This window comes from Triticum dicoccoides, chromosome 2A (assembly GCF_002162155.2).
Source record: "Triticum dicoccoides isolate Atlit2015 ecotype Zavitan chromosome 2A, WEW_v2.0, whole genome shotgun sequence".
Taxonomy (NCBI): Eukaryota; Viridiplantae; Streptophyta; class Magnoliopsida; order Poales; family Poaceae; genus Triticum; species Triticum dicoccoides.
In genome coordinates this window covers 729301972-729320162 of record NC_041382.1, presented here as the reverse complement: position 1 = coordinate 729320162, position 18191 = coordinate 729301972, and the positions used below count along the sequence as shown (strand labels likewise).

Genomic DNA, 18191 nt, shown 5'->3' with positions numbered 1-18191 from the left:
GTGAGACTAGCCTACCCTCCGGTCACGTTCTTCAGGCATGGACATGGAGCGGCGACATGACCGCCCCTTCTTCCGGAAGAACCCAGCCCTGAAAACGACGCTATCATTGGCACGCCCTCGGCAGCGGCACGTACGTCAGCCCCCATCTTCTCCAGTTTTGTCTTGCCACGTACGGCTGCTGCGTCTCTACAGAGAGCGTGATTATGGGACGAAAGGGGTGGATGTGCAATATCACATTGACGAATGGAGTGGCGTGGCGCATTGATCGGCGCGACCTCCAGCTCCGTCTGTCTTGTCAGCAGCCCGGAAAGTCTTACCCCGGTTTCGGCGCGCGCATACAGAGACCCGCGCTACGTGCGTGCCCGAAGCCATGGATGGCACGGCGCCGCGGGCAGCCGGGCAGGGGCATGGGGGCGTACTGCTGCCCAGGGCCCGCGCTCGTGATCGATCGCCCTCGTAACGAGATCTTTGCCGGTGTGTGCGTGTGACGGCCACGCGCGCTGTGCCTGTGTGATGGCGGCTGGGGTTGCCTCAGCGCGAGGGCGCTGCACATGAGATGGGCGCGCGCGCGCTCTCGGACAGCACACAAGATCACGGTTGGCCGCGCGCTCGCGTCGTACCGTCGCCGCGTGCCTCACCTGACTGAGTGACCGTGGCGGCTAAATTTCGTGTTTTAACCCTTTTCTGAAACCTATTCAAGATTTGACCCTAATTTAAAAAAAAATCGTGATCTTACACTTTTGCTGCCGCCAGGGACCATGGCGGTAGGGTATAACAGCCTACCGCTAAGGTCCCTGGCGGTAGGGTTGCATACCCTGCCGTCAAAAACCTCCTAAGTATTAAACACAGTGCGTGCTCGTGCCTACCGTCAAGCACCTTGGCAGTAGGGTTGTGCAGGCTACCGCCAGCCTGGTTGGCGGTAGCGATGTTTCCTACCACCAAAGTCCCTGGCGGTAGGCTGTTAGACCCTAACGACATGGACTCTGACGGTAGCAAAATGTCAGATCTCAAAAAAAATTCAAACTAGAGTCAAATCTCAAATAGGTTTCAGAAAAGGGTCAAAACACGAAAATTTACCGACCGTGGCACCCCCAAAACCGTGTGCGGATTCGCTGGTTTCACTGAGCTTCACACCCCGGCCGGGCGAGGGACAGGGACTTCGGTTCGGTTTTTTCAGAAAAGGAGGAGGATCCCCGGCCTCTGCATTTGGACGATGCATGCAACTACTTTATTAATTATTCACACAAAACCTTATAAAGTCATACAACACTAAGACTAAAGCCACCGTCTAGGCAACATCTGTCACTACTCCTATCTAGTTGATGAAGGGATGCTGATAGTCTGGGCCTAACACCAAACAGACCTCGCAACCAAACCTACCATCTAAAATCTGAGGTCCCAAACAGGACGCTTGCCGGGTATGGGGTACCCACCAGTCCGGCGCACTTCTCAACCAGGACGCCTGCCGGATATGAGGCCGCCGCAGCCACCTGCCACCAATCCATTTTCAGTGTTGTACTGCTGCATCAACTTTGCCCGGTCTACCTGCCGTCGACGCCACCACGATGCCAGACAGCGCCACCTCCCTGCGCGAGTCCATCTCCGCGCATCAGACGTCGAGTCTGCACGGCGCCATGCCGCCGAGATCCGCCGCCATCAATGTGTAAGCTGAAGCACCGCTCCACCAAAAAGCCTTCCACCGGTCCCTCGGTCCGCGTACACCTCCACGCATGACGCCCCCAAGAAGGAAACGACACCATAGCGCTGTCGTCATCGGATCTACTGATCTAGGGTTTCCCCCGGAGGTAGCATAGAGTGGCCTTGAACTTCTCCATGACGATGATTTCAAGAACGGAACGACGCAGACAGCGCCGCCACCGCCGGCCTTGGCAGCTAGCCGAAAGTAGGTTTTCACCCAGATCTGTTCGAAGATCCTCCCTCAAGCATCTAGTGCATGGACTGCCGCCATCTCTGCTGGGGACTGGACGAAAGGGATCCAGGCCGCCGCCGCCTGGCCGGCCATGGCACCACCATGATGCCTACAGCCGGCGCCGTCGGGCCCACCACGCTCGCCTGTAGATGCACACCGGAGCCGCTGGCCCGCCCAAGCCCATCTGGGAAAGACCAGATCGGCAATCTCGGACGCCGCCACAGGGGCGACTCCGCCGCGGGGAGGTTGCGCCTCCGCTAACGCCGCCGTCACGCATGTCGTTAGGATCCCGTCGCTCCTTGCCGTCAGATCTCCATCGAACGATGCGCCGTCGCCGCCCGAAAAAAATGCCACCACCACGCGAGGGATAAGGCCCCGCCGCCGCCATCATAGGCCAGGCTTCGCCGGTGAGACCTCAGGCGGCGGTAGGACGGAGGAGGCGAGGGGAGGGGGCCTAGGGCCAACGGCGTGGTCGCCCCCCGTGCGCCTAGGGTTGGCGACGCCGGGGTGGGTGCAGGGGTGGGACTTCGGTCCAGTACTTTGCTTCTTTCTCCTTTCTCTGTTTTTCTCGTGTCCCTGTGGATGGGAATGAAGTGGTTGCGTCCTTTTCTTCGGTCTGAGAACTCCACAGTGTTACAGTCAAAAGAGGAGCAACAATTGCTACTGATCTAAGAGCAACTCTAGTAGAGTCAGTTACATTCGCAACCTTCAAAACACATACAAAGGATGCCTCATAATTTTTGGAGGCTCCCGAGACGTCGCACAAACTCAAAGGTGTCATTTGCAGCCTCCATAATTTATCCTTCTTTTTGGTCAATACTCATACGGTGAATTGGAGAGGTTTAAATGCTAAATTCGAACAAGATAGCAAAAAAAAGTCTCCCACCCGCAAAAAGTTGTTAACACAGGGAGAGAAATGTAGATGAGCGACATTTTCAAACATAATTAGTAGGAGGGAGGGGCAAATTTTGTTGCTTTTACATATAGTAGATGATGCCCCGCACGTTGTTGCGGGGATATTTTACAGTATTTTAGTGAGATTTTGTTTATCTGGAACATGAATATTTGAAATAATAGTTTTTAAAATTATATAAGAATTAAGTTTAATACCATAATAGAATGGAATTTTACATGCATGCATGTTTGCATTGCGGGAATATTTTGCAGTATTTTTGTGAGATTTTGGTTATATGGAACATGAATATTTGAAATAATAGTTTTAAAAATGATATAAGAATTAAATTTAATACCATAATAGAATGGAATTTTACATGCATGCATGTTTGCATGTTGAAGTGGATTATTAATATGCATAGCTGCATGTTGAGGTGGGCCTTTCCTATGCATGTTGAATAATGAGGTGGCATGCTTGCATGTTGAGAGAAATTTGTTAGTGGGGGCTCGCTATTTAGATATAGAAGATGTACCAACTATAGTTAGGGGGGAAATGTCCATAAGTGACATTTTCATACATATATAATATATTAGTAGTGGACGCCGGGCCAAGGAGTAAGCGTGGCGGAAGGATAGTCCGACACGGTTTTTTCCGGAGTGAGAAATTTAGGGGATATGAGCATCACGGTAGACACGGCCATGGTCCCTTTCAGCGCGGTATTTGGGCGAGAACGCCTTCATCCCATACTGGCCACACACCGATGTTCAGGTCAAGGGCCGCTAGGTCAGCGGGGGCTTGTCCCAAACGGTGTTATCCTCTCCACACGCATCCCATGTGTTGCCTCGTGTGACACCTCTAAGTCGGCCCAGATGGTGCGCTCCCTCTCCGATGCCAATGATCGTCCTGTGGTGGTATCCTCAAAGACTATGCCAGGGGCAGCGGCCTCGACGTAGGTGGCGTGGTGAGCATCCTCCTAAAAGCGAGGGAGCGGCAGGAAACCAGCCCTGGCAAAGCATCAACACATTGGCTTGCGGCCTCCAACACAGTCGTGGCAGGGCATTGACGCGTCAGCTGGTAGCCTGTAACGCCCTCCAGCCCGCCCCAACGATCCCACACATCCTCCTGCAATGAGGTTGTCCTGCTCTTATGCGGCCTCCATGTCAACATGTTGTGCTCTAGCACCGCCGTGGGCGTGTGCTCCAGTTCCCGAGCAGCCGAGGGGTACCGTGGACGAGGACGATGAGGCGCTCAAGCAAGCCAACGAGGCCTTAGAGCTGGCTGAGCTCGCACTCTGGCCTGACCTGCCCCTGGCGCTCCAGGCATCGATGATGGAGGCAACCGTGCCCGTCCCTACGCCGGAGACAGAGATGTGGCCACTACATGGACTAGTTGGGCGGACGTGTACGTGGACTTCCATGTTACCAGGGATGCTAGATCCAGAGGAGCGCCAGTAGGAGCAGCAACACGAGACGCAGGAGGCGCCATCTACGCCATCGTGTACACCGATGGTAGGGCCACCGCTACCACCGGCACCAGCGTGGCCATGGTCACCTCCAACCTACATTGACCTCGTCGGCGATGAGGATGAGCAGTAGGCTGCAGCGCCACCACGTGCTCCGGCGGCTACCCTAGTTAGATCTAGGGTTTATCTAATTTTTAGTTTAATTAATGGAATGGACTTTCGGCAACCATAAATCAGAAAAGGATAAAGATAAACCTAATATGTGTTGCGCGTGTAGCGTGCACTGGCACACCGGTTGGCACAAATGGACATTTTGCGTCCGTCTGGCCACCCAAAGAGAAAAACAGCTTTTTTTTGTGTAGTTCCGCTAAATCTCCACGTTTTCAACTCTTTGCTGCCACTTCACGGCTGAGCACAGTTTCAGCTTGGTTTGTATTCCCATATTGAGTCTATCTGATGATCCAAGCTTTTGGTGTGCCCCTTACAAATCCATTTGGATGGCACAAAAATCCAAGGTGTGGAATGCATCACCCACCTCCTTCCGAAGAAAGAAAAAGTTTACGGTTCCGTTGCCTTCGGCCGGTCTGCCTCGTCTCCGGTGGTCCTAGGGTCACGGAGGTGCGGTGGACCCTGGCCCTTGCCGCCAGGCTAGCTTCGCTTTTAGGTATTTTTGTGAGTTCGTTTAGGGTTTGTGTGCTGCTTAGAAAGTTGAGGCAGTGGCAGCTTCCTGAAGATGGAATAAGGTTATGCCGGCCTAGCCGCCACTCTATTATGTGTCCAGCATCGTCCAATGACATGTCGAGGTGTGTGTCTTGCGTATCTTGTGGGATTCGATCGATGTTGGACTTCGGTGAATCTGCTTGGATCCAATCTTTGTTCATCTTCATTCGTGTGTCTATGGATTAGATCCTTTCGATCTACTCATTGGCGACGGTTGCTGTTTTGGTGTGCTGGTCCTGTGGGGGCTTAGCAGTACGACTTCCTGACTATCTACTACAAAAAGTTTGGTCCGACTCCAGTGAGGGAGGGACGATGACGGCGCCACACCTTAAGCTTGTTTCAATGTTTCTAGTTGTCCCTTGGTGCCCTGCCGACATGGACGCAATTTTTGTTATTTATGTGTTCTTTGTATTGTCTTGGCTGATGAATATATAAAAAGTTTCCTCACAAAAAATCCATTTGAATGGATATGAAATGTTCTATAGAATGTTCTGCTGATACAATAAAAAAACATATTTTTGGATATGGGATAATCTATTTATTGTGTTCTTTGTAGACAGCGAACCACCCGTACTAAACGGTCTATTTATTGTGATGTTGATACAATTTTAAACATATCTCTAGATTACCCTATGCCATGTGCTCTAGATTATGCTGATAGATCTTTTCTTTGTAGTGTTTTTAGTTTGTAATAAATAAAAGTTGGTGTTTCCCAAATGCAACATAATAGAATTCCTCATCCCGATGCACTACCTATTGAGTTTTATGAGAAATTTTGGTCTCTAGTTTATTATGATCTTCATTTACCTTTTCCATGAATTCACCATGGTAGATTGGATATCGCAAAATTTTAATTATGGAATTCTCACTCTTAATCCTAAATGTGTAGATGCTAGAAAAATTCAACATTATAGGTCGATTTTTCATCTTAATGTGTTATTTCAAATTTACTAACATTAATAATAATCAAGTTATTGTTGAAACAAGTAAAATAGGTGTGGCCTTATTGCATGAAATGCATAGGAAGAAGAAAGATGGTGTCTTCTTCAAAATAAATCTTAATAAGATTTATGTTAAGATTAATTGGTGTTTTCTACAAATGTAATGTTAAAGGGTGTTTTTCATGCCAGATGCGTGTTGTAGGTTATGAAAATTATAAAACATAACGGTGGAGTCTAGATATCTCCCATTTGGCATAAAAAGAAATAATAGAACATGATAAAAACTATTTCATATTACTAATTTGGGCACCATACGAGGCCATACGTTAATTCTAGAGGAAGATCATTTTATTCGTCAGTTTCACCGTCAGCACCTTTCCCAAAATACCAACATCTCATGACTCATCCTTAACACTATGGAGAAGGGTTTCCAGACAAAGTCGTATATTTCAGTTTGCCAATAGATGAGTATTATGTGTGGATGAGTGATTTTTAATTGATTTTTTCTCATAAGTAATCGAATGATTTCTTAGAAATGTGAAGACCAGTAGTATTCCTCGTAGTCTAATTATCTAGACACTATCTAATTTGTTTTTGTAGCCATTATATTCCCATTGACGAATAATTATTGTGCCAATAAAAATTGTAGAGAGATGAGTGTTTTTATCTTCACTTCAAATTAGATTCTTCTGCATATACTTCTACCAAATGATAATGGTGTTCCTATTATATGAATTTTCATACAATATTAGTTATATTTTATTTTGAATAAATATTGCTGAAAATGAAATTTTGCCATCGTGCTTACTGTCGGGGTGTGTTTCATGCTAGATAAGGATGTTCCGAAGGCTCAAAAACAAACGAAAAGGTACACTCTCGATGTATGGCATAGGTCGAGTGTTTATCCCTAGCAATAATCTATCCACGTCTTCTAGTTAAATCTTTGTACCAATGTTTGGTAACTTGGATGAAATTATTTCAAAAGAATCTCGCGGTTTTTCAATCCATATTTCCCAACAAACTAGCACGCACAATATGTCATGCCCCTAGACGTTCTAGAGATGAATATCGGAACACAACCAATCCTTAACCGAGTGAAAGTTGGCCCAGGAGTCAATGTTCATGTCAATTAAGCGCGGCCAATCCTCAATCAAGTTGGAAATGTGGATGGGGAGACAAAATTTTCAAAGAATTTGAAGATATTTATTGTCTCTCTCCTACAAAGTTGAAAAAGCCTCAACTTTGAAAAGACTAACATCTATGAATATAAAAATTAATTGTAAATGAAAAAGCATTCGTATCTAGTGCATCGTACCCATTTTGGTGCATATCTCGTTTAGAAACCCATATCATTATCTTTTATTGATAGAATACCATCCCATTTATTTGTAAGGATGTTCTTTATTAACTCATCATGAAGCATCAAGTGATACAAAACACAAAGAAGACACATCCGACCTCTACACCATTAGGATCCACACATCCAACACTGATGCATACACACAAGTCTCACACCAAGAAAGAGCCAAGTCATATAAGACAAAAGTTATGTGAAGGCAGAGGATAATAATAAAAATAATAGAAAATTGCAACCATTATCCTCGCCGAGCAGTCATTAAACCAACGAAGAAGATGCAAGTGCGCACGATTTAGAAGTGGGCCCAGCCACGTGACTGGGGAACTTGGACACACTAGGCAAACAACCAGGCACCCAGAGTGATCTATGAAGCCAAGAACATCCGTCGATTCACAAGTGGTGCGGATTAGAGGGTGAGGAAAGCTTGTGCTGCCAGAATCTCGTATTAGAGACGATCCAACGACCCCCTCCGATGCAAGTGTACATCAGTGGTAAACCTCGACATGGCCAATGGTCTCGAGACAATGCACCCAGAGTTGTCACTCCATCGCTATGGCCAATCTGCCATCATCAGGCCAAACAGTGCACCACGCACTGCCTCTGCAAAGACACATTGTAACATAGGATCGCGGTTAACCATAGCCACGTGTCGTCTCCATGTCTTACCAACGCAAATCAGGACACTGAAGAGACAATGAAGCAGCTATTGCAGCGGACGTGATGTTTCTCAGCTCGAGCTCATGACAATAAATTCCGAAACAAATAAAAAAAGTTCTAAAATTTATTTGTGACAAACATTGACAAATGTTCTGGGTGCTTGTAAAATTACATCATGGAAGGACATCCGTGGAAGTCGTGGCAAAAAAAGTTGATGATCCAGGAGTGTTATTTTCAAAAGCATCTTGAAGTGCTGATTTTGTTATTTTTGGCACGGCTTCCACGAATGTCATTCCACGGTGAAATTTTGCAAGCACTCAAAACATTTGTTAAAGTTTTCCATAAAAAGTTTGATTTTTTTGAACTTATTTTCATTCTTTTGGAATTTACTGTTCATTCCGAGCTCATTTGAGCTCAGGAGCCACCAATCACTAGTTCTTTCGGGCAAGACCAGACTTTTTCTAAGAACAAGTTATCAATGAACACATCAGAGTACCAAGTATCTATCCAGTTACCAAGCTCCCAAAAAATGCTGCGACGTGAGAGGTTGCAAGTTCTAAGTTCGCTTCTTTTCCCTGTTGGTTCCCTGCGGCAGGAGAATTCTTTACTGTTCGGCTCAGCGGCATGGCTCAATCTGTCACGACAGAGTTGTACGACCTTGCACGGTTAGGAGAAATGCGTGTGGGCCCAGTTGTAAGTGTGTGCTCTGTTTCTGTCGTGGGAAAGAACACAGGCGAAAGATCAGCAAGCCTTGCACGCCCTCCTCTCTCGTCCGCTCCTATCCCCATCTCTCCCCGCAGTCGCCACCGCCACCTCCAATCATGTCCACTTCTCCATTGTCGCCGCCATCGCCGACCCATCCTTGCCTCTCTCACCTCCGTCGATTGCTCGCCACCGCCTAGACATTCCGGCAAGCAATCGCCCCCATGGTTAACCCTAGCCCGGGGCGACCTCCCCGGCGAGCCCTAGCCCCTAGGCTTAGCGCCGGCGTCGCACCGCTTCTCCCAGCCCGTCCTTTTCTCTGCTATCTCTAGCCCATGTCGCGTTCTCTGTACTGTGTGTACCTGAGAACGCGAGCGAGAGAGAAAGGATCACCTGGGTGCAAAGAAATTGAGGGGATGTGGCGGCCAGCGCAGGCTTGACCGCCATTGGAGGAGGCACAACCGGGGGATGGTGAACGGCGGTGGGGCGGGCCGGCGGGAGTGCGGCCCGAGGCGGGGCGATGGTGTCATGGCCGGCACGGTGGTGGACTGGTGGTGCAGGAGCCACATCAGCGCGCTGGGGCTGGGGTTGTGCGTGCATGTGCGTGTGCTGTGCTAGGTGATGAGAGATTGAGAGTGAGATGATTGACACATAGATCATTGAGATACTGAGAGTAAGATGCAAGAGATTGGGAGTCTATTTGTACTTTTTGCTGCAATCTGTGTTTTCTGATTATACAAAGTTTGTGCTACCGCGGTTTATAATTATTGAGGCTTCAAATGCTGCTGCTATATATCTATGCTTGCTCATATATAGAGATAGTGCTGCTGCCATTTGTGCTTATATTTATTATTGTTGCTATCCTACGCAGAGGCGTCAAATTGGTGTCGAGCACAGCATGTCGATCTAGCTAACCACGGTGTCTAGCTTGCAGTAATTCAGAGTGTGAGCTTCAGAAGTTCCATCCCCTGCGATAGGTCCTGCGATATATGTGTGATGTCTATAGAGAAGCTTGATTTCATTTCCGTTTAGTTAAGTTCACCCATGCATATTTTCAGAAATTTTGTGAATATGTGCTACAATTTAATTTTAGTTCTTTGAACAAGGTTGTTCGAGTAGTAATTCAGCCTGGTGTTGTCCGAGTAGTAATTTAGCCTGGGGATGCCTAATCTAGATCAGATATGGTGTCTGTGGAGCCTGCTTACTGCATGAATGTATTTGAGATAGATACTGAAGGACCCTCCTAGCAACTTCAGTTATCTTTGCTCATGGTAACCAATGGTGCAGGCAAAGGCAGAGCTAGACTAATCCAGAGATGTCCTGCCTCTTCTCTTCTTTCTGAATTTTTAGTTGTAGCTCTTTTCTGAATTGGTAGATGTTTTTTTTTAATTTCAGATCCCAAATCTGTTGTAGGTTGCATTAAGGCTAACAATACGCCTGCAAGAGGGGGAAATGTGAACCTCAGGACTGAAAAATGGCGCAGTAAAGCACGCGTTAGTTTCTAGTAAGACTGAAACCTAATGAACCAAGTATAAGTTCGTACGAGTGAGTGTGCGTGCGTGTTGTGATTTTTTTTTAGCTGGTTGTGTGCAGGTGACTACCTTTCCCTCCACCCTCCAGGATACAGCCAACAGATCTGCAAATAGGACACAAATATATAGGCCCTGTTCGGAGTCACTCCAACTCCTAAAAACACGAGGAGCTGGAGCATCTCTTTCCCAGCTCCGTGCTTTTTGACTCCAACTCCGGGAACGGAGTGGTGGAGTGGCGGGTCTCCGAACAGGGCCTTAATCTTTAGGACAAGAAAATATGTACATTTTATAAGATGCCAACTCGACTGATGGGGTGATAGTCCAGTAGCATCGGGGCGATTTGTCAGTGTAACAGTTTTGCCCGGTTTCAGCGCGCGCACTCTGCGCCCTGGATGGCACGGCGCCGCGGCATGGGCGCGCGTGACCGTAGTTGTACTACTGCTGGCTGCTGCTTTCTGCTTGCATGAAAAGGAGCAAATGAGCACGGCTATCCCGCTTATACGAACGAACGATCGACCTACGATTAATCACGAGACGAGCTTCTTCAAAGCCACCCCCGGCAGCAGCGGCCGCGAGTCATCGTGCGGCGCCGCCATGGCACCGCGGCGGCGGAAGCAGCCGCGATCCTTGGGGACCGAGGACGAGACGCGGCGGAGGACATCGCGGAGGTGGTCCTCGTCGCAGGGGAGCGCGAGGGGGCCGGAGGCCGACGGGAAACCGTACTCCTCCTCCGCCTGCTGGAGCAGCTCCCAGAACGCCGGGTGGCTCAGCTGCGCCACCGGCACAACGAACCGTCTCGGCGAGGACTCCCCGTCGCCGCGGCCCTCCACGCGCACCGCCACGTGCCCCGCCGGCACCAACACATCGTTGTTGGGCAGCACCGAGGCCGCCGCTCGGGAGCGCCACCGCCGCACGGCGCGGCGCAGCCAGGCGAGCGACTGGACGGTGTTGATGACCTTGCACATGCTTGACGAAGCGGATTGGACTGAAGCGAGCGACGATTCAACTTGCGGATTGGATGGGATGGAGCATTTGGAGAGCGGGACGGGGAGCGTATATATAGCGCCGGGGCTCGGGATCGGCCACTGGAGTTGGCGGAAATTGCAGGAGTGGCACCGTCATCGCGCCGTGAGCCCGTGATGACATGGACGTGTGTCGTGTGTCTTGCACGTGAGACCTACCAGTAGCATAGCACTAGCACTGCAGTAAAGCGGGCTCTAGTATCATTTCCGGTGAAAGCTAGTACTAGTAGAGTGTAGTATGGTCGATCTCTACAACTCTCTGTTTCACGTGATACAGGCATAGTCTCTCGGAGGCGATTCTGCGTAGATTGTACGCCATCTTTTTCCGGTTTTGCTAAACACCTGGTATCCAAAAAAGTTTTGTGTATCAGCTGCGGTCGGCCGTGGACTCCACGGTGAATGTGAGCCCTGTACGAGTGGAAGCTGGCGATGTCACGAGGTTGAAAGCGGGAGCGAGTTTGAAACTTGACGGGTGCGGGGCCATCGTCGACGCTATACATGAGGGTGGGGGTAGAGGGATGGCCAAGGCCATGACGGCGACGCGCCTTCGGCTCGCTTCACTGATTGTAGTCGTCGCTAGATGGTCTACAGATATGGATGTAATTTTTATTTTTGATGTTCTTGTACTATCATGAAAGTTGATGAAAAGGTCAGACATTTTTCCGGAAAAAATAGGGATGTCCATGGCGACAATGGCGGAGCTTGAAGGAAAAGGTTAGACGGGTCGGCTGGCCATACTTGAAAAGATTACTCCTGATCTAAAGTTCCACGGCCCAAAACTGAGTGCACATCCTGTTGGGCTAGGCGGGCCGAGGCACGTGTTGGCCAACACGTAGCTCCACCCCTGTAGAGCGATGGCAAGCGCATTACTGTGTGTCATGAGGGGGGAGTGGGTGCAGGGGCAGAGCCAAGCCCCAGGCCTGGGGCATGAGTCCCAAACGCAGTGTATATTGTAGAAGTTTATTGTACACCTCTACTACAGTGTACAAAGGCGGCCTGGGGTGGCCTACTGGGCTGGCTCCACCCTTGGCTGGTGGTAGAGGCTTGGAGTTAGGGTTGGGTCCAGGACGATGCATGGAAGAAGATGGACAATAGCACAACCCTGGTTGTTGGATGGAGATCTAAGAGCATCTACAGCCGGGTGCCCCGTATCCACCTCAAACGCCCGGGCGGACGACCAGTTCACTGACCGGTCATGAAAATTCGACCTAGACGGGCTCAACATACGTGCTTCAAACGCCTGGGTTGACCGTCACCCCTCATATCCAGCCTAAATATGGGGCGGATATGGTGGCGCCTGGGAGCGTCTGCCATGTAGGACTGACAATGGGGTCCCACACGGGATCGCCCGGAAACCCGATGGTCTGACGGACGTTTCCTTCGGCGGCGGAGGGGAGGAGGGGTGAACGCCGCGTGGCGCCGCTCTGGCTCACTGCCGGATGCCAAATCCGGCTATTTAAGTCGGCTGGCATCCCCCAACCCTTGCCACATCCTCCTCCTTCTCCATGCCGCCAGCCCGACCCCATCCACCTCCTCCATCTCCACACCACTAGCCAAACCCCATCCACCCCCTTTCTCCCGCTCAGTCGTTTTTGCCACGCTCTCTAGCTTCGCCATGGTTCGCAAAAAGATAACCACATATGCTATGCTCCCGCCGAAGCGTCAATACCAGATCAAGCAGGAGAACCAGGTGAGGAGAGCCACGCGCGCCGCCCGCATCATTGCTAGTCTAAGGGGGAGGAGGAGGAAGAGGAGCAGCAGCCGGCTTCGATGGACGTGGCGGATCCAGAGGAGGATGATGCGGAGCAACCGAAGCAGGAGCTGGCGCCGACTCCGGGCTTCAACATGGAGGAAGCGGAGGCGGAGTTTGCGGTTGCCCAAGCAGCCGAGATGGCGGAGCAACAGACCATCCTGGAGTCCATACAGGATGAGGCCTAAGTGAGGGCCAACCGGCAGTTCATCCGACAGGAACGGGCGGTGACCGACGCGCTCTTCGACGAACTCGATGCGGATATGAAGGCGGAGGCCGACGCGAATATAGTGGACATCTTCGAAGAGGATTAGGGTAGTATAGGTTAGTTGGTCTACCTAGTATGTGGATTACACTTTGCATGTTTTTGTATGGATTTCAGGTTTCTAGTATGAGGTATCCAGATGTAGATGAGCAAATTTAAGGCCTGATCGATCACCGTCCGCGGACGCGCACAGACCTGTTCGCGGGTGGGGTCGGATTTGTTGTCTGGCTGCTGTAGATGCTCTAACGTCTAAAATGTTTGACTTTGGCAACATTTTGGTTAGGTATCTCACGAATAGGCGATCCATCTTTTATATATTTTCACATGTGAATTAATGTTTGTGAACAGAGATATTTTTGGTTTAGTGCAGCTCCAGTCCAAACCAGCACACGGGTGTGAATCGGGTCACGGTTGCTCATGCATGCATGCATTTCTTGGTCCCCCGTCCCACTGTCCCAGAGAGGACCATAACGGTTTGCGCAAAAAAAAGAAAGAACGAGAGGACCATAACAGAGCAGGCAGTCCCAGAGGATCGGACCAGGCTAGCCAGAGAGGGCAACTACCTCGTCGCTGCCGCGGTGGCAGTGCAGGCCATCTGACCATGCGGCACCGCCGATGGCGGCCTCCAGCGGCCAGCCATGCTGCCGTGCTGGCTGCCTACCTGCCGCGCGCACCGATAGTCCGGTACGCCATTTGGCACCTGCTGTTTGTTCGTTGGTACGCCCAACCTTAAGAGCAACTTTAATGGAGCGACTCATTTCGTCCGCGACCGTTTGTTTAGGTCGGCGCGAACAGAAAAGACGGTCCAACGCGCCGACCTAAATGGATGCTCGGCGCGGACACGCGACGGACGCGCGTTTGCTCGCGTACTCCTGTCCCCGGGCCCGCTCGTCTGTGGCACATTGGCCTTCCCTCCCCCCAGCCAATAAGCAACCCTCACCCTCGCCTCCTCCGCGACGGCGCCGCCCATTTTGCCGGCGACTCTTTCAGCTACCGCCGCCTCCACATCCGCCCAGCAACGCCGCCCCTGCCCCCAGTCGCCCGCCGCCGCCATTTTGCCGCCGGGGAGCAAGCTGGTTCCCCGCCGCTGTTTCCCCCACGCACAGCCGCCCCGCGACGAAGAAGACGCCTCGCCGCCCCAGCGACAGACGACTGACAGGCTCCTCGGACGCCGTCACCCTCGTCGGACGCCGGCCGGGCAGCTAGCTGGTCTGTGGGCGCCGCGTCTCCCTCGCCGGCCGTCTCCTTCTTCGACGTCCGCAAGTTGTTCGACACTTTACCAAGGTACGAAAATGGACTCCACCGACGAGTTCTTTTTCCACAATTTCCTTTGCGACTCCGACGATTCGTCCGACGACGAGGAGGAGATATTGGCTGCTGTGTTGGTCCATCACCACCTCAACAACCAGCGGCCGTTGTTACATGGTTCCATTCCGTGCCACCTTCCGGCGTTGAATCGTAACCGGGAGAGTGGGCATTTCCTTCTCTGGAAGGACTACTTTGATACAACAAACCCGTTGTTCAAACATCACAAATTCCGCCGCCGGTTCCGTATGAGTAGGCATGTTTTCAACCGTATTAGAGAGGGAGTGGTCGGCTATGATGAATACTTCGAGTGCAAAGAGGATGTCGTCGGCAAGATTGGTTTCTCCTCTTATCAGAAATGCACTGCCGCCATCCGAATGCTTGCATATGGAGTGCCCGGTGATCTCATTGACGAGTACGTCCGTATGAGCGAGTCTACATGCCTAGAGTCCCTGTATAAGTTCTGCAAGGTTGTGATTAATGTGTTTGGCCCTGAGTACTTGAGAGAGCCGACAGCTGAAGATACAGCCCGTTTGTTGGCGATGAATGCTAGCAGGGGCTTCCCGGAGATGCTTGGCAGTATAGACTGCATCCACTGGGAGTGGAAGAACTGCCATTCTGCTTGGCAAGGGCAGTATAAGGAACATGTCAGGGCTTGCACTGTCATACTAGAGGCCGTGGCGTCTCAAGATCTCTGGATATGGCACTCTTTCTTTGACATGGCTGGATCACACAATGATATCAACGTGCTTCAGCATTCGCCGGTGTTTGCTAGTCTTGCCGAAGGCAACAGCCCACCGGTGAACTTTACTGTCAGCGGCCACACCTACGACAAAGGGTATTATCTGGGTGACGGTACCTATCCTCAGTGGACCACTATTGTCAAGACAATACCCAACCTTGTCGGAGAGAAAAGGAAAAGATTTGCCCAAGAGCAAGAGAGTGCTAGAAAGGATGTCGAGCGTGCCTTTAGTGTTTTGCAATCTTGATGGCGCATCGTTCGGTATCCTGCTAATACTTGGAGCAAGCAGAAACTATGGAAGGTGATGACTACTTGTGTGATCATGCACAACATGATCGTAGAAGACAAGCGCAGGAACGTCTGTACGATCAAGGCTTTCAGTTTCAGGGTGAGAATGTTGTGCCTGAGCACGGAGTAGCGTCAACATTTGAGCAGTTCACTCAGTTTCATGAAGACATGCGTGATTGAAAAACTCACGTGCAACTGCAAAATGATTTGGTTGAGCATATGTGGACTCATGTTGGCAACCAATAGATGTATCTTTTTTATTCGTTTTGCAAATGTGAAATATTTTTATTTTTATTTGGCCTGTAAACTATACTATTTATTTGGGCGGACTATTTTGTTTGTTAAATTTTCATTTCACCATATGTGAGAATGCAATGCAAAATTGAACGGCCAACCGGCCACGCCTGCACATATGGATCGGCGCGTTGGGCGCGCTGCCGACCCATATGAAAAACAGGGCGGACGCCGCACGGGCGATCGACCCAAACAAACAAAAAACGAACGAAATCATCATCTGTTTGGGTCGCCCGTTGGAGTTCCTCTAAAGGCGCTCCGCTCCCAGATCCACTGAACCGGGCAAGCGAGCAAGGCGCCATGCAGCAAGAAAGAAGCTGGGTCCACTGACGTAGGTCGGTCGAAATCCATATGACGCGTGCGTTTCGTGTGCCGTGCCACGGATCTTGGTTGATTTTTCCTCCACGTTTTCCTCTCATTCTCTGCCTCGTTGTTCACGGCTGAGCGCGCGGGCACACCTTAGCTTGGTTTGCATTTCCAAATTTTGAGCATATCCGATGATGTCCCACCTTTTAGGCTAATTCCACCGCGCGATCCTAAACGGACGTCCGGATTGGCCGGATTTTATTCCTTTAAGGCGCTGATGGGTTCGTCTGTGTCCGGCTTTGTCAGATGGTTGGTGCGTGCGCCCACCGCGCGGCCGCACCCCAAATCGTGTCCGGAGTGGACGTGAATAAAAAATATATAAAAACTAGAATGAAATAACTAAAAAAGTAAATAAACACATTTAAAAAACATAAAACATATATAGGGGTCGGCCACAAAACGGCCCAGTTTCCACGGCCACTTAAAAGGCCCAGTTTCATAATTAACATATAAAAACAAAATAAAAAAACTCCTCCCGCGCGCTCCTGCCGCGCCCGTCGGTGCCGTGGCCGTGGCCGTCTTCACTGACCGCCGGTGTCGTCGTCGTCGCTGACGAGGTCGACGTAGGCCGGCGACGTCCACAAATGGGCCGGCGGTGCGTGGTAGACGGGGGCGGGCTGGACGGCCGGAGGTGCCTGCACCACCTCCTCCCGTGGCGACACCTCCTACTCCGGTGACCGCGGCGGAGTTGGGCACCAGTTCACGCCCACGCCGGCGGCCATCTCCGGAGCAATGCAGGACCAGCCCCACCCCTGACCCAGCAGCTGCTGGAACGCGGCCGGCGGGTCCTCCTCCATCGCCTCCTCCGTGACGGCCGCCATCTGCAGCTCCGGGAAGGCGACGTCCCCGGCGGCAGAGAGGGCCATGGTCTCCTCCAGGCCGTCCCACTGCCGCTCGTCGTGCATGTTCATGGAGTCGTCCATGACACGCTGCAGGAGACGGGCCTCCTCCGCCGTCATGCGAGAAGGGGGAGGTGGCGACGGAGACGGGGAAGGCGACGGCGTGGGCGTCAGGCCGCGCACCCGCGTACGCCCGCGCGCCTCTGCATGTGGCCTCCGCGGCCCCGACATGGTGCCGGCGAAGTAGGACGCGCGCCGCACGTCGTGCTCGTCCTGGAGTCATGTGTCCCACAATGGGGAGTCAGGGGCATACCTGTGGTCGTAGTATAGGTCGTCGGGGAGGAGGCGGCGGCGGCGCGCGATCTCATCGCGCCGGGCACGGCTGGTCGCCGACACTGGCGGGATGGAGACCCGGTCCGCGGAGAGGTGCCATCCGTTGGGGAGGTGGGCGTCGCTCCACGGGACCGGCGTCCTCGTCTCCCAGTACCTCCGGCACACGTCTGTGCAAATGTACTGCCGGTCGCGATTGTCGACGGGCCTAGGGGCAATGGTGAAGGGGGCCGGCGCGGGGGCTCGACGGGAGGAGCGCGGCGGTGACGCGGGGGCTCGACGGGAGGAGCGCGGCGGTGACGCGGGCTCCTCCTCCTTCACAGATCCGCGGCGGCGGCCCGAGGAGGAGCCGTCCTCGCGGTCGTGCTTTCCCTTGCAGCCGTAGTTCCAAAGGCCCATGGCTACGGCCGGCCGGCGAGGTCGATGACGGGGAGCGGCTAGGGTTTCTAGGGTGTCGGGTTTCGAGGGGGCAGAGAGGGGCCAAGTGGGAAGTGTGGACGACGACCGGTCCACGGCTTCCCATTTAAGAAGGACGATGACCCTTCGCTGTGTGGATGACAGGTGGGGCCACCCGCCCGTGCGCATTTATGTTGGCGGGTGGGAGGTAGGTGGCCGCCTGCCATGCGACCCCGCCGCGGATGTTCGAAGCGTCCGTTCGCTGTCCGCCGCGACCCAAACACGGTGCAAGTTTGCGCTCGAAATGAGTCGGTTCGGACACAAAACAGACCAGATGGGTTCGGGCCATCGCGCGCTGGGCCGTCTAGTTTGTCCCTTTTATCTCAAACGGACGGGGG

The 18191-nt window shown here is 51.8% G+C and overlaps 1 protein-coding gene across 1 annotated transcript; it reads right to left on the bottom strand.

The window, feature by feature from the left end:
* Positions 1-10298: 10298 nt before the first annotated feature.
* Positions 10299-11202, bottom strand: LOC119352108 (auxin-responsive protein SAUR19-like). The gene has a single exon (XM_037618840.1). It carries the CDS (start codon positions 11159-11161, stop codon positions 10724-10726), a length of 438 nt encoding a protein of 145 aa, XP_037474737.1. The 5' UTR covers positions 11162-11202; the 3' UTR covers positions 10299-10723.
* Between the last annotated feature and the right edge of the window lie 6989 nt (positions 11203-18191).